The sequence below is a fragment of the Cavia porcellus genome, unplaced genomic scaffold (assembly GCF_034190915.1).
Source record: "Cavia porcellus strain 051 isolate PalLab524CR breed Dunkin Hartley unplaced genomic scaffold, mCavPor4.1 scaffold_1, whole genome shotgun sequence".
In the NCBI taxonomy this organism is placed as follows: domain Eukaryota; kingdom Metazoa; phylum Chordata; class Mammalia; order Rodentia; family Caviidae; genus Cavia; species Cavia porcellus.
Window position 1 is genome coordinate 121,360,786 of NW_026947484.1, and position 15,697 is coordinate 121,376,482.

General features: G+C 36.5%; 1 protein-coding gene across 1 annotated transcript in view; it reads right to left on the reverse strand.

Annotated features, from left to right (window-relative positions):
* Nucleotides 1-267: 267 nt before the first annotated feature.
* Dbt (dihydrolipoamide branched chain transacylase E2) overlaps nt 268-15,697 on the reverse strand; it is a 47,179-nt gene continuing 31,749 nt past the window's right edge. The window contains exons 6-11 of the mRNA XM_003478963.5: nt 15,120-15,336; nt 14,726-14,892; nt 10,353-10,430; nt 5,849-6,040; nt 5,639-5,710; nt 268-2,358 (exon numbers count right to left, since the gene is read on the reverse strand). Coding sequence (XP_003479011.2) covers nt 2,191-2,358; nt 5,639-5,710; nt 5,849-6,040; nt 10,353-10,430; nt 14,726-14,892; nt 15,120-15,336 — 894 coding nt within the window. The 3' untranslated portion in view covers nt 268-2,190. The remainder of the gene's footprint in view (nt 2,359-5,638; nt 5,711-5,848; nt 6,041-10,352; nt 10,431-14,725; nt 14,893-15,119; nt 15,337-15,697) is intronic.

Genomic DNA, 15,697 nt, shown 5'->3' on the forward strand with positions numbered 1-15,697 from the left:
CTGAGACTCTCATGTTAAGTGAAATAAATTGGACACAGAAAGTTAAACATCACTTGGTTTCTCTCCTATGAGAAAGTATAAATACAAGAGCAAAATATAAAAGATCATAGGAAACAGAGACAGATCTTTTGCAAATGGGAAGAGGACCAAGAGACTGAGGAAAGAGGGGGAAAGAAGTGAATTTTAAAAAAAAGAAGGTGTGTTATGTACATGTACCAAGTCCCCACGGTAAATGTAATCATTATGTAACAGTAAAAATTAAAAATATAACATAATATAAAACTTATTTTATTGTTTTGATATTGGGAATTGAACTCTGGACCTTGTATTTGCCAGGCAGGCACTTATACCACTGAGCTATATCCCTAGCAATAGTATAAAATTTAACAAATGCCTATCAATAAGCAATTAATTAAATTATGGGATATATAACCTCTGATTCTCCCAGCATCAGCAACCTCTATTAGATAGCTCATGACACTGGTTTTTTTCTATACAGAAGTATAATTATATTTTTATTTTTATGATTATTTAAAATATGCCTCTTCCATGAGATTCTAAGCCCAAGAGGTAGGGACTATGAGGTCAGGCACACGTGTACCCATGCTTAGGACCATGCTTAGTAACCTGTAGATATTTAATATTAGAATATATAATAAATACATACTATGGAATATTACCAAGTCATTAAAAGTATGATATGTGGAATCATTTATTGATATTAAGTTACCCATAATATGACACATTTTTAAAAATCAAATTATAAAATAATAGTTATACTATGATTTCATTTTTATAAAAAGAATATGTTTATAGCTACATACATCAAAATAATAGTGGTAGGATCATGGAGTATACCTTGTAACTCTCCATGTAATCTGAATCTTTAAAATAACATTTATTTGATTTATTACTTTGATTTAAAAATTATTTCAGCAAACAAGCAAGTAGATAGCAAAATGACCTTTTTTTAAAACTCACAAACCATCCCTTGAAAAATTAACTTTGGCATAAATAGGACAATATTAGAAACAATAGAGATTTCTAAATTCAAATTTAAATGCTGGATTAAATTCATTGTGATACTGTTGCTGATTAAAGTGGCCTTTTTAAAAAATGACCATCATAAAGCCCTCATTTCCGTATAAAATTTATTATTTAATTTTATGTCTATAATTAACCATTATTCTTCTCTTTTTATGCTCCTATTCAGGATATGGAGAATGGAATTGACTCGTATCTTTTCTTATCCTATTCTGAGCAAAAGATCAAGAAAATTAAAGGACAGTTGACTTCTAAATAGTCAGTGGCTGATGCATTTAAAATATTTCCCTCACATGAAGTAAGTTTGCAAAAGTGAAGCTGTTCCCAAGAAAATGCCAAAGCATTACCAAAATTCTAAATGTATATCCACCTCAAACATACACATTTAGTATCCTTACTGGTTATAAAACTATAATTAAGAACCATTTTCCCTTTTAAAACACATGAGTAAGACATTTATAGAGCATAGACTCTAAATGGAGCACGAGCATACTCCTTGGGCATCTTACCAGGTAAGCATAATTGCACTTATTTTATGTAACAATTAGCATGATTGTAGAGAAAAGGAAAATATGTTTGTATACAAATTCCTCTTCTCAGCTGGGTGTGGTTTCATGTCTGTAACCCCAGCACTCAGGAGGCTGAGGCACAAGGATTGTTGTGCGTTTGAGGATGATTTGGGCTACGTAATGAGTCCAAGGCCAGCCTGGACCACACAGGGAGACCCTGTCTCAAAAACAAATCTCTTTTTCTCATTAAATTATAAAAGTTTCACTAAAGATTAGTTAGAAAGAAAGGAAGGAAGGAAGACAGACAGACAGACAGACAGAGACAGTATATATGGCTATCTATCTTTTAGCAATTAGTTAACTTTGCTTTCTTGCCAGTTTCAGCCCATTACCACAAAGACCAAAGCACCATGTAAAGAAGCCACACTCTGAGTCACAACATGTGACAGCCCCAGGAGAACCACTCCACCATCATTTTCACTAAAAAATCTAACAGAATAGTGGTGACTACTGTGCCTTAGGACCTTAATCATATAATACACACCATTTACAATGCAAGTTGTCAGAATATGTGCGCTACAGCCAGGTTTCACATACTCCTTGGAAATTCCAAAGTTCAAGAATATCTTATTTCTCTTCATTTCAGATCTAGTAGCATAAAAGCTGGGTTTTCTAAGTAGGATTTCCACAAATTAGAGAAGCGTGACATCGTAGCTCCATCAATGATCCTATGATCGGCTGACCAGCTCACATTCATTATCTGTGCTTTATAAACTTCTCCGTTCAGGTTAAATCGAGGAAGGGCCTAGAAACAAGGAAGACAAACACAGAGTAACTTTTCAGTTGCTCGAAGCTCGGACTCTGGTGACTGTGGTGTAAGAGCAAGCCGACCCTCCTCCTGATGGTAGACTGCAAGTGGGCATCCCAAATGACTTTGGAAAATGCTAGCTCCTCCTTCCCCTGCCTTTGAGAGGACATGCTTCAAGCTTTCAGTTTTCCTTAAGGAATTTCCTGGCCCCAATACAGGTTCTATACCTTCATTAAATTTCAACTCTGATGTCAAATATTAAACAATTATTCAGTTAGCTGCACTATTTCCACGGTACTCATACGGGGCTTAACAAGTAATACCACTAAGAAATGAAGGCTCCTTAGGAGACAATGAGGAAACACACCACGTGGATTTGGAGAAGGAGATGGAAGGCAGACATGACTGGATGTTGGGGAACAGCAAAGCAAGCGGGGTGGCTGCCCTGGCGGGCAGGAGGTGAGGTCATGGCCAGAGCAGAACAATGTGGCTGGGGCAAGGCAGGTCTTGGAGCACAGTGCTTCTCAATCTATCTCTGGTAAGGGACCTTTTTAAAAAAACAATTTGAATGTATGTTGGGTTATTTTAAAAAAATATATTAAAAGTGAACTATTACAAAATAGGAAACTAGAAGCCCAACTTCTTAGTAGACTTGATGACAAAATCACTCTGTCAAGCTAAGAAGTTTCTAAGTCTTACTCTCTGTATCTGTCCTTATCGCCTCATGGGGTACAGTAATTATAGCTGGACGCGGGTCCCTGATCGCACAGAGCAGCATCTGGGTGAGTCTGTGTTGCTCACTGCAGCGGCCTCGCCTTTGGTGCTGAGTGAGAGGAGAAGCCACGCAAGGTGTCTAAGCCGAACGGGCTTTCTCTGCAGAGGGAAGGCTTCAGATGAGCAGGCTGGGAGGTAGGGGTTGGTGGGGAAAAGACTTTTTAAAACCTGAGAGGCCTGTTACTCACACAAGCAGGTTACGTGTTTGGAGTTGAAAAGTGAAGTTCTGTCCACAGACGTGAACGTGCGAGTCATCAGGGTAGAAGAAAATTGAAGTATCAGATTGGCCCAGATAATGGAAAGAGTCACACTGTGCCCTGGGGTGCTCTAGTGTCTAGAGACTGGGGAGACAGAGGGCATGGTGAAGGGGACTTGGGAGGAAAACCAGTCTAGCAAGACTTTTGCAAGTTATAGTGAAGAAAGTTCTAGGAGGTAAACTGTGTCAAGTGCAGCTGGCAGGTGAAGAAAGACAGGGTTGGGAGTGAGCACAAAGAAAGTTCAGATGAATCAGACAATTTAGCAGAGACTTTAAAATTTATGGTGAAAACAAAATAGCAAAGGAGAGATCAAATAGAGGCAGAAATGGATTAAATACTACTTGTTCTTATCAAAAAAAGATCACATTAAGTCACAGCTAGGATTTATAGTCTAAATTGGGTATGGTGGTACATGCCTATATTTCTAGCTACACAGGAGGCTGAAGCAGGAAGACTGCTTGAGACTAGGAGGAGTTCAAGACCAGCCAGAGCAGCACAGTGAGAACTCGTCTCAAAATATGAAGAAGACTGGTATTCTAACAATTATGTTTCATATCTTGGGCAAAAGAATTCTTTAAAATATACTTGCTGAACATATATATATATATGTTTATTTATATATATGCACATATAATATATTAATGTTCATACAGCATTATTCACAATAGCTAAAAATGGAAAAAAACCCAAAACATTCATCAACACGTAAATGGATAATAAACAAAACATTATATATAATTTGTTTTTATTCAGCCCTAAAAACATGAAATTTGGCTATAAAATGGATGAATTCTCAAAATATTATGCTAAATGAAATAAGATAGATATAAAAAGACAAATGCTTCCACTTATATGAAGTATCAGAATGCTCGAAATTCAGACACAAAGTAGGATGACAGCTGCCAGGGGATGGGAAAATACGGGAATTGGGAATATTGATCAAAGTGTTCAGAGTTTCAGCTTTGTAGATGAAAAAATTTCTAGAGATGGTCAGTGGTAACGGTCACACAATATTGTACTCACTGCTGCACAACTATATATATGAGAGGTTAAGATGGCAATTTTAATGTTATGTATCTTTTAGCATAATTATACACATATATTTTATATATACACATATATATATTTTAGAAGAAAATAAATCTCTTTAATGAAAAGGAAAAACAAAACTTTGTCAAACAGGTATGATGATCTGGGAACTGTAGAAAGTCAAACTTTTGGAAGAATAAAAGTTATTGGGCAGAGAGTGATAATAAAGAAGTTATTATTATACAAACAAACTCCTCTTTGGAAAGAAAAGTATCATGGTGCGTGTGCATGCATGTGCATGTGCGTGTGTGTGTGTGTGTGTGTGTGTGTGTGTGTGTGTGTGTTTTCCTCTTCCTTGTTTGCCTGAGGGTAAAATGGACATTGTAATAAAGTGGAAGTAATTTAGCAGCTAACAAACTACCTACTAGGTTTGGATGCCATAATAAAGTAATAAAGTCATGAAAGACAAGTCCCAGAGATATTCAATGTGGAAGCATTATAAATACTGTAGAGAAAAAATTTTCTTAAAACATGAAGAGTAAACAGCGAACGAAGTTAACAGAACAACAATGACATTCATCAATGATCATTCTGAAGTAGTACCTATGAAGTTTTCAACCATGAGTTACCAAGTTTATCCAAGCCCCATCCCCTTAAATTCTGATCAGTTTGTATTGAGTCTGCATGGGCATAGTTTTTTTTAAAATTTCAGATGGTTTTAATATTCAATTATGGTTAAAAATCACTGCAACCTTATTCTCAGTCAGCATCTCCTGAACCATGACCACAGATCACTTGTGTTGGAACCACCTGGGATCTTGTTTAAAATACAAGCTTGGGGATTCTGTATCTAAGGCAAGAAATCTGTATTTTAACTAGCTCTCCCAGTGAATCTTTGAGCATAAATTTTAGAGAAATGCTCTAAAAGAGGTACCTCACATTGTTATGAATAAGACTGGTTTATTATTTCTTTGGTATTTTGCAATAAAGATATTTTGATAGAAATTGACTGAATGTATTTGTGACTATCCATAAAGACTCACAACTGTCCACACAGAAACAAATTCAGATCACCACCTTTATGAAGAAATCACTAACTTACTAGCCGAATTTCACAAACTCAGACCTACAAGGTGAGGGGTAAACATTAGGAATGAGTACTCTTTTATGTGTCCCTTCTCCCATTTATTTGTTTTTCAATTATTTAATACACATACCCTGATTGATCCAAGGGCCCCAATTGCTACTTCAGGTGGCAATATCACTGCTTTGGCATAAGTGCCACCAATCTAAAAAAAAAAAACAAAAAACAAAACAGAGTAGACAAATTAAGCTTTCAGAGGTAATAAGTGACATTTTACATTTTCAATTGAGCATATGATCTGAAATTTATGATATCACTTATGAATTTGAGCATCCATACTCACCGATCCAATGTTGGAAAGAGTAAATGTGCCCCCAGCAAGGTCAGTGGTGCTGAGCTGACCCACAGCACCAAGATTTTGGAGGCGGTTCAATTCAGCAGCAATCTCAAATATGGAGCAGATCTGAACATTCTTCACATTAGGGACAACCAAACCCTGCTTAGTATCCATTGCTATTCCAATGTTATGAGAAGCCTAAGGAAAAAAACAACTATGAAAAACTTTTCATCAGATTGGCAATGATTCAAACGATATACTTTAAAAAATATTTTTAGGATTCTTTTTGACAAAAATAACTTTTTGTTGATAGGAATACAGATTAGTTGTGTATTGTCAGCAGGAGTGTTGAATGTTACAGACTTTCTGCAAGATGTTTGACGATATGTACCAACACTTACAAGAGTTTATGCTAAGGAGATAACTGTAGAACTTTATAGGGACACACAGGCAGTCAGACACAGATTGTTTATGAATTTGAGAAAATATAAACAAAAGTTTTATTGGTAGGTCATCAAGTTATACTTATAGACATAATGATGTTCGCAGTGTAGCAAATGAAAAAGAACAAAAGCAAGTTAAGGAAAAATATGTAAAATTTCATATACTTTAAAAAAGTATATAAAATGAAATTCTGCAGGACCTGCAATGTTAGTATTTTTAACTCAGCAAAGGGGGAGAGAAAGAAAGAGAGACTGAGAGATCTTATTTATCCAGAGAAAATTTCAAGTCTATAGGCACGATATACATCTCAGAATAGTGAATTATATTAGGGCCATGGATTGAAGGTAAATATTACTATTTTCTTTTTTAATATAGAAAATTTTCTTTATTTAAAAAATATATAATACATCCTATGGCATAAAATTCTAGGCATAGCATATTTTAAAATAGCATAGTGGAAAATATAAATAGCCATTTTTTCCTATCTGTATCTTTTGTGCACTTACTGTCTTTTAAGCATCATTATTTTCCTGTCTGAATTTTTGCAGTTAGTACTTAATCAGAAAGTAGTAAAATGAAGCCACAGACAGCTGGCTGTAGTAATCACATGGGAACATTTTGGACTTGACTTCCCCGGAGTATCTAAGCTCACTCTAATTGCAGATTTCTAGTGAGAAATGGATGTAAGGATCCACATCCCAGACGGTTCTCAGTCTTAAGAAATTTTCACTACAAACAGAAGAGTTCACTCAAACTGAATTCAATTTTTACTGCTTTCCTTGTTCAAATTATTCTCATTCTCTTTTTGTTTTTGTACTGGGGATCCACTCAAGACCTCACACTTGTCAGGCAGGTGCTTGTGCCACTGAGCTAAATCCCCAGCCCTCTCATTTTAAAAATTCCAGGAATTGAGTTTTGAGAAAGCTGCTCTCTCTCAAAGGAGACGGTAATTAGAGTGGGTTACATAATTCACAATCCTATTTCTGTTTATTCCATTTTTTTAATCGGAAAAACAAAAGGGTTTAAAAATGGCAATTGAACATTTTTTTGTATTAGTACTTGTTTGCAATATATAATGATTACATTTATCATGGGGAGCTGGTACTTGACAATAATACATCTTAATATTTTTCACCCCCTGCCCTTCCCATCCTTCCAACTTTTGGTTCCCTTCCTATCTGCAGAAGCTCGGTATCTGTTTTTTATTCTTCAGTTATTTTCTTTTGCATCCTCTCTTCTTCCCACTCCCTCCCTTCTTCCCCTTCCCATTTGAAAAATATCTCCCTACTTCCTATTACTACCTTTTATTGTGTTTTTTAGAGTATTTGCTGCTGAAGTAAGCACTTATTTTGCTTTTTAATCTGTATTTGCAGTTCCTTGTATAGAAGAAACTATGTGTCATTTAAGTACATGTGTTAGATTTATTCCAATTAATATTATGGTCTCAGGACCAGGAATGGTGGCACTTGCCTCTAATCCCAGCACTCAGGAGGCGGAGGCAGGAGGATCGCCATGAGTTCAAGGCCATCCTGGTCCACATAGTGAGTTCAGGAACAGCCTGAACTAGACAACGAGACCCTGTCTCAAAAAACAAAAACAAAAAAATATGGTCTCTAGAGCCAAGGACATAGCTCAGAGGCATAGTGCCTGCCTGGCAAGCACAAGGTCATGAGTTCAATCCTTAGTATCCCCCTACCAAATATGGTCTCAAGGTGCGTCCATTTACTTACAAATGCCTCAACTTTATCATTCTTTATGACAGAGTTATACTCCATTGTGCATAAATACCACATTTTCATTATCCATCTGTTCTTGAGCATATAGACTATTTTCAAGATTTAGCTGTCATTAATTCTGCTGCTATAAACATGGATATGCATGCATCACTGTAATATTAACACTATTGACTTTAACTCTTTTGAAAACACACATATAAGAGGAATAGCTAGGTCAAATGAAATTTCTACTTTTTTTTGGGAAATCTCCATACTGTTTTTCATAGTGGGTGTGCTAGTTTACATTCCCACCAACAATGAAGAAGGGTTTCTTCTTCCCCTACAGCCTCTCCTGCATTTATTGATTTCTTGATGATAGCCATTCTCTTTGGAGTAAGATGGTATGTTAGTACTATTTTAATTTGCATTGCTCTAATAATGTTAAACATTTTTTCATGTATTTATTGCCCATTTGTATTTCTTCTAAGCAGTGTCTCTTCAATTCAGGTACCCAGTTCTTGACTGGATCTTTTATTTTGAGGGGGTCTAATTTTTTTTAGTTCTTTACATATTTTAGATGTTAGTCCTCTGCCCAAAGCATAGCTGGCAAAATTTTTTTCACATTCTATATGTTGTCTCTTCATTCTGTTGGTTGTTTCTCTTGCTGTGCAGAAGCCTTTTAATTTGATGTGATCCCATTTGCTGGTTCTTGGTATTTCATTTCTTGTGCTTTCTGCAGTTCTATCTAAAAAGTCCTAACCTACACCTATGTCTTCATGAGTTTTGCCTATTTTATCTTGTTAGCAAATCAAGTATTTCTGTTTAACTGTTTAGATCACTGATGTATTTCGATTTTAGTTTAGTACATGGTAAGTGATACAGGTCTAGCTTCAGTCTTCTGCACATCAATATCCAATATTTCCCGCACCATTTATTAAAGAAGTTACCTTAGGGCCAGGGGTTTAGCTCAGCGGCATAAGTGCCTGCTTGGCAAGTACAAAGTTGTGAGTTTGATCCCTAGTACGGTAAAAACAACAATAACAACAACAACAAAACAACTTTCTAATAAAGAAGTTAACTTCCTTCTAGTGTAAGTTTTTGGCCCCTTTGTCAAAGATCAAAGAGCTGAATGTGCCTGGGGTTGCTCCTGCATCCTTTCTGCCTGCTGTCCCACTGATCCACATGCCAGTGCCATGCTGTTTGTAGTCACTATAGCTTTGCAATGTAATTTCAAATCTGAAATTGTGATGCCTCCTGCTTTTTTTTTTCTCCTGCTTTCCATTACCCAGGATTTCTTTCACTATCCTTCTCTTCTGGTTCTGCATAAATTTTAGGATTATTTACTATAGATATGGGAGAAATGCTATTGGTATTTTGATTGGTATTTGTTTAAATCACTTTGGGAAGCATGGTCATTTTGACTGCTTTGCCTATCCAGGAACAGAACATCTTTCTATTTTCTTCGTCTTTTTGAGGCAGAGTTTTGCCATGTAGCTCAGTCTGACTTGAACTACTTTGTAGCCCAGGTTGGCCAGGAACTCACAGCAATCCTCCTGCATCAGCCTCCTAAGCACTGGGATTACAAGCATGTGCCACAAAGCCTGACCTCTCTTCTAATGCATTCTTTGAGCTCCTTTTTCAGAGTGATATAATTTTTGTTAGAGAGGTCTTTCAGTTTCTTGATTAGGTAAATTCTTAGAAATTTAATTTTTCTTGATATTGGTGAGAATGGTCCTGTTTTTCTAACTTCTTTCTCAGTGAGTTATTATTCCACAGGAATGCTATTGATTTTTGTGTATTCAGTTTATATCCTGCTATATTGCTGAACTTGGTTAGTAACTGCAATTCTAGGAGTATTTTCATGAAGTTTTTTGGGGGATTCTTGCAATTAATGATATTTTGACTTTGTCCTTTCCTATATAAATATAGTCTTTTTATATCTCTTGTCTGATTGCTTTGGCTAATGTTTCAATGGTTATTTTGAACAGGATAGTGGACATTCTTGTTTCTGATTTTAGAAAGAAAACTTTGCGTTTTTCTCCATTTAATATGATATTGGCAGTAGGTTTGCCATAAATGACCTATGAAAATTTAAAAATCTAAAGAGTATCATCAACCAGTGAAAACATGAATAAAATTATACTTAATTTTACTCATTTAATTATACTTAATTTTTTGTGTGATGCTAGGAATAAAATCGAGGGCTTTGTGGCATTCTCAAACTTTTATGCCTTTAAATCTAGCCTTCAAAAAACTTCACTACGTGAGGTTTGATACAAGTCTCTCTAACTTACAAGCATATTTGCACAATTTTCTACTTATAATGAATATTTTTACAATGCATAGCCAACCTTGTACGTTATAGTCTGGCAGTTTTCATCCACCGAAGAATTAAGGATCGGAAACTGTAGCAATCCCAAAGAAGCAGCCTGTTTAAACAGAAAGAGAATGCAACATTTTTAACTCTGAAAAACCAGAGAACTGAACGCAGTGAGAGACATAAAAGGAGAGGGAGGGACAGAGAGAAGGAGGGCAGAAACGAGGGAAGGGGGAGGAGGGAGAGAGAGACTCTTATTTATGCTGAGTTTTAATTTCAAATCTACATATACTGAGGCACATTAAATACTGTAGTTTCACCAGTATCATGAAAAAGTGAAAAATTATAAATAGGTAAATACAGGAAATAGTTTGTAAATATCAAGGGGATTTTGAAAATAACTATACAGACTGAACAAAGTCCCAAAGAAAATGTCTCAGTTCTGACTTTCTCATTTTCATGCAGTATCTTAAGTTTTCTCTGAGAAGCAAACCAGTAGTTCAAAACTACAGTAGGAATCAAAATGCAAAAAAGTAGATAAGCTATTTCCCTGTGTAGAAAGAACAGGTGATAAGGATTCGATATGCACCCACTACAAGGCCCAAGTGTTCCACCTGGTGTCCTTGCCAAGCGAAGGTCAGAGCTGGCTCCAGTTCTTACAGGAGAGCCCAAGTCTTACTAAACCATGTTAATCTCTCTTCTGCCTTCCCCTTCGTCTGAAGCCTTCTTTGGTCTCTAAGACCGTTCCTTCCTTGTCTAAATTCATATTTCCCTACTGGTTCCCAAAACGTTCTTGATACTTAAAAGTGTTTCGGCCCATCCAGGAACTAGAACTCAAAGAGCACACACTGCATTTGGTGCCCACACTTTGCATTGAGTTTAAAGAGAGCAAAATAAAAATGCTTACGATTGTTCTTAAGAAGAATTCCCTCTCTCTATTACCTTGTATTTTCTCTGTGTTGTGTTATTTTTATCTGTGGATTGTTGGTCTCCACAGTAAAAATAAAATAAAATAAAATAATCTTTGAATTAGACAGTTAAGGGAAGAGTTTAAATATATAGAGTGGGGTTTCACAGTTATTAGTTTAGTTTTAAGATAGGTAAAGAAAGTAGCTCAGTGAAACACAAATATAACAAAAAACATTTGCTATAAAGTCCATAGTCCTTATGACTTGAAAATTTCAGCAAGTATTTGACTTAATAACTTTAATGTTCTTCATGCAACTGAGGTTAATCTAAAGAGTTACACATAAAAACAGTGCTTTGAGTATAATCCAAATTTTATAAAAGGAAATACAAGCTATGTGTCCTTTTTTTCTTCCATGTAATATTCTGTAATAGTTTCTCTTTTTTCTAAGTTAAATTTGTACTCTTGAAAATAAATGCATTTAAAGATGATGTAATTATAGTATTGTATTTTGTTTGAGAATTAATATAACATTAAGATTTTTTAAAATAAGAAATCAAGAAGGAAATATAACTTAATACTCTTTTATCAGTTTTTGTTTACATGCAATATAGCTTGCTGGTGTAAAGTAAGACAATAAAAGAACAGATAAAAATAAATTTGGAAGTCATGATGGACAATAAAGTTCTGTTATAGTGTGATTGAATTAAAATAATCCAGACACAAACAGATAATTGTAGTGATAGACTGAATTTAAACCCGCAAACAATTTGGTAGTACTATACTTACAAATGTTCTGAAACTTCTATGCCAGTTTAAAACAAAGTACACTACATTTTATTTTTGAGCTATAGGTATTTCATTTAAATTGCAATAATGGAGAAAAATGGCAATAAGAGAGTCAATATGTAAACAGATTTGCCCTCATTGAGGTGAGAACAGGGACCTGGCCCAAAATCTAGTGGGGCTCTCTTGCTCATTAAGATGAAATTAAGACTCCCACGGTGTATGTGTGTTGAAACGGTTTCTGTGTAGTTCCAGGCTGGCCTTGAATTCACTGCTAGCTCAGGATAGCCTTGGACTTGAGATGATCCTTCTGCTTCAGCTTGACTGCTGGGGTCACCAGCATGTGGCACCATGCCCGGTGTAGCCATGGGGAAGCTATGCTGTTCTTCCCCAAGAACAGGGCCTTGCTCCAATAACCCTTCAAACACATTTTTTAACTTTGCATCTCTTATTTTTTTCCTCAGCCTACAAATCTGCTCAGCTTTTCCTTGAGGATGTGTGTGTGTGTGTGTGAGGGGGGAATCTTTCCTTGTCTACAAACAGCCACTTTAACTGCCCTCAGTTAGTACCCTCTGCCCTATCTGCCTTCCACCATGTTTCTTTAGCATTTCTTTTTCCCTCAGCTCCCACTCATTCTCTAATATATGGCAATCAAGCTTCCACTTCAACATCTCACTCAGTCAGTTCTGGCAGAGGACACTGTGACCTGTAAGTTCTACTCCAATAGCCTTATGCTATGCGACTTTGTAAGCCTATGACCGCCACCTACTCCCCTCTGTCTGAGTCTGAGAGGCTGAATCAATGGCTCCATTCCTATACAAACACAGCCTGCATTCATATCCCTTAACAGTGCTCTCGAGTGCTGAACTCAGGTAGGTGACCTGCTTTTTGGCCAGTGAAACAGAACAAATATTGATGGAGAAAAGCTTGCAGTAAAAGGGCTTGACTTCACTACCTGTGAGATCAGCACTGAACTCTCTCTTCCAGGCTCTGCTCCATCAAGTTTGCTCTTGCTAATTGAGCATTTCTGTTCCATCTCTTCATCCCTCTCTGTCAGCACGAGGATACCACGCTGAGGCGAGAGGCTGGGGAGATGAAGGAGATGTCTGGGAGAGAATCGGGGTCAGCCTACCCAGATTGTCCCGTACCAGTAACCCCCTGCCAACCTGCGAGCTGACTGCAGACATGGGAGAGCTCAGCCAATGTCAGCAGATCAGCATGCTTGCCTATAAACTTGTAAGTCAAAAGTAGCTGTTTATTTTATTTTATTAACTTTTTGTAGCTGTTGTTTAAACCATTACATTAACATCACTTACTTGGCTTCTAAGTGACTCTTTCCTGTTCTCCTATGGACACATCACTGCCTCCAGCCTCGTCTCACCCTCCTTCGTTGTTTTTGTCAGCTCAACTTCTGCTTCCACTTGTGAAACTCTTAGCTGCATTCCCATTCATGCACAATTTGGGTGACACCATTCATTTGTTTCAGTTGCCTCATCTCAAGTCAAAATGTTCTCCTTTTATATGGAGACATTACCACCACTCATGTTTACAGAGCATCCACTTGTCAGAGTGGTTGCTAAAGGAAAGTGCTTTCGTTTTCATACAGCTCAGAATCCAGTGAAGAGACAAAAAAAGTAAATGCTGGCAACAATGGGAAACAAAAGAGCTTTTGACTCAAACAGTGACAGTCACAGAAGCCACTGGATGTTTGTATCCGAGCACAATTTGGTATTCAGGATATGCAGGTGGTAGATCAAGAGAGGACAGGGTATTTCAGGTGGAAAGAGGATGGGGCATTTCAGGTAGAAGTGGACAGTCCAGCCACTCTGTGTAGTTTAATGTAGCTAAAACAGAGGGAGTCACTATGAGACAGAGAAGAATAGAGAGGTAGGCAGCAGAGACTTACAAAATCATTTGAATGTCACGGTGTGGGATTTGGAAGCTGCCCAAAAGGAAATGAAAGTGAACCATTCCAAAGAATCAAATAGTGACACAATAATTTGATTCATGGAACATTATCCTTGGTGCAGAACGAAGAAAAGGCAGGAGTGGCACCACACTGGAGTTTAAGACATCAATATGAGCTTTTGAATAAAACAGACCAGAATCAGAAATTTGCTTTTCCATTTGTTAGCTATGTGTTCCTGACGAGTTTCTCTAAATAAAGTATGGACAGTAAGAGTTACATGTCAGGGTTACTCTGAGAATGATGAGATATGGTACACAGCGTGCTTACTGCAGGTCCCAGCACACAGTAGCTGCTACTTAATACTCATTATGTGGACTAAGTTGTAAATTGCTTAAGGTCTGCTGATGGTCTAATTCTATTTTATACCGGCTTCAAGGCCACCGTGTGGATCTGATAAGTGAATGAAAACAAATAGATGTTTGTAATATGTAAATTTAGTACTAAATCTCATTTTAGAACAAACCAGGATTTTTTGGTGATCCTTTCAGAATTAAAGGTGTTACTTACTTGTCAGGACAATCCCTATGTAGTTCAAGGAAGTAAGCAGATAAAAATATGGCACAGAGATTTAAACTTTATAAACCCCAAAGAAATAAAGAAGTGGGGGGGGGTCCACATTTTTCTAACTATACAATGTGGTAAGAAGTAATATTTTTATTCAATCTAATTAACACATTGAATCTTTGTGGAAAAAGATGTAAATGTTCTCCTATTCAAGCCTTGTTTGAAATGAATGAAATCTCACCTTTATGAAAAAAGGCATGTAGGAGAGTTTAATTCCACGAGCCAAAGCAATGGGTTTTAATTCTTCTCGTAGCTTAAGCAGTTCAGTAAGATCAACCTCATCACAATACCCAAAGTGTGGTATCTTCAGAGCTGCAGACATGGTCTTGACCATTGCTTTTTGAAAGCCTGGAAAACATCCAATCATAATTTACAAATCTGTTAATGTATTACAATACAGAATTTAACAGTGCATACAAAGTGAACTGTTTCCTTGGAAAACTGTTATTTCACAATAAAAAATATGTGCTGAATTTGTACTTTCCCTTTAGTAAGATGTGAAAGCATTGTATTATAAATATGCATTTATAGTAGCTTCCCCCCCCCCAATACACACTACTATTATTATTTATTACCTGTTATAGGTTCTGTTTTGTCTTTGCCTATGAATACTGGAGGTTTTGATATTGGGATGGGAACAGTTCTGTCTTTTGGTTGTGCTGGAGGTGGTATAATTTCAGCCTTTGGTGAAGGAGGTAATATGGCTCCTGTTTGCTTTTCCAAATAGTTGAGAATATCTTCTTTAAGTACTCTGCCATCTTTTCCTGAGCCAACAACTTCACTCAGCTTAATCTAAAAAATAACACAGTTTATACTAAAACTACAACTATTTAAGAATAAATCTGTATTACAGTTTACAAATGGAATACAATCATTCTATTTTTGATACAGTGTTTTGTTATGCATTCTAGGCTGGCTTGGAACTCATTACGTATCCCAGTCTAGCCATGAATTAGTAGCAGTCCTCCTGAACCCTGTAACAAATTTAAACCAAGCTTTATGATGTTGCCTCCCAGGTAAACACAAAATAGCTTAAAGTCAGTTCCTGGTTTGGTTTCCATATTTGATGTACTTAATGGTACGTAAAGTTTAATTTAGGATATAAAACATAATTTACATTAACTTTTCCCTGATTTTGTATATAACTTTTCCC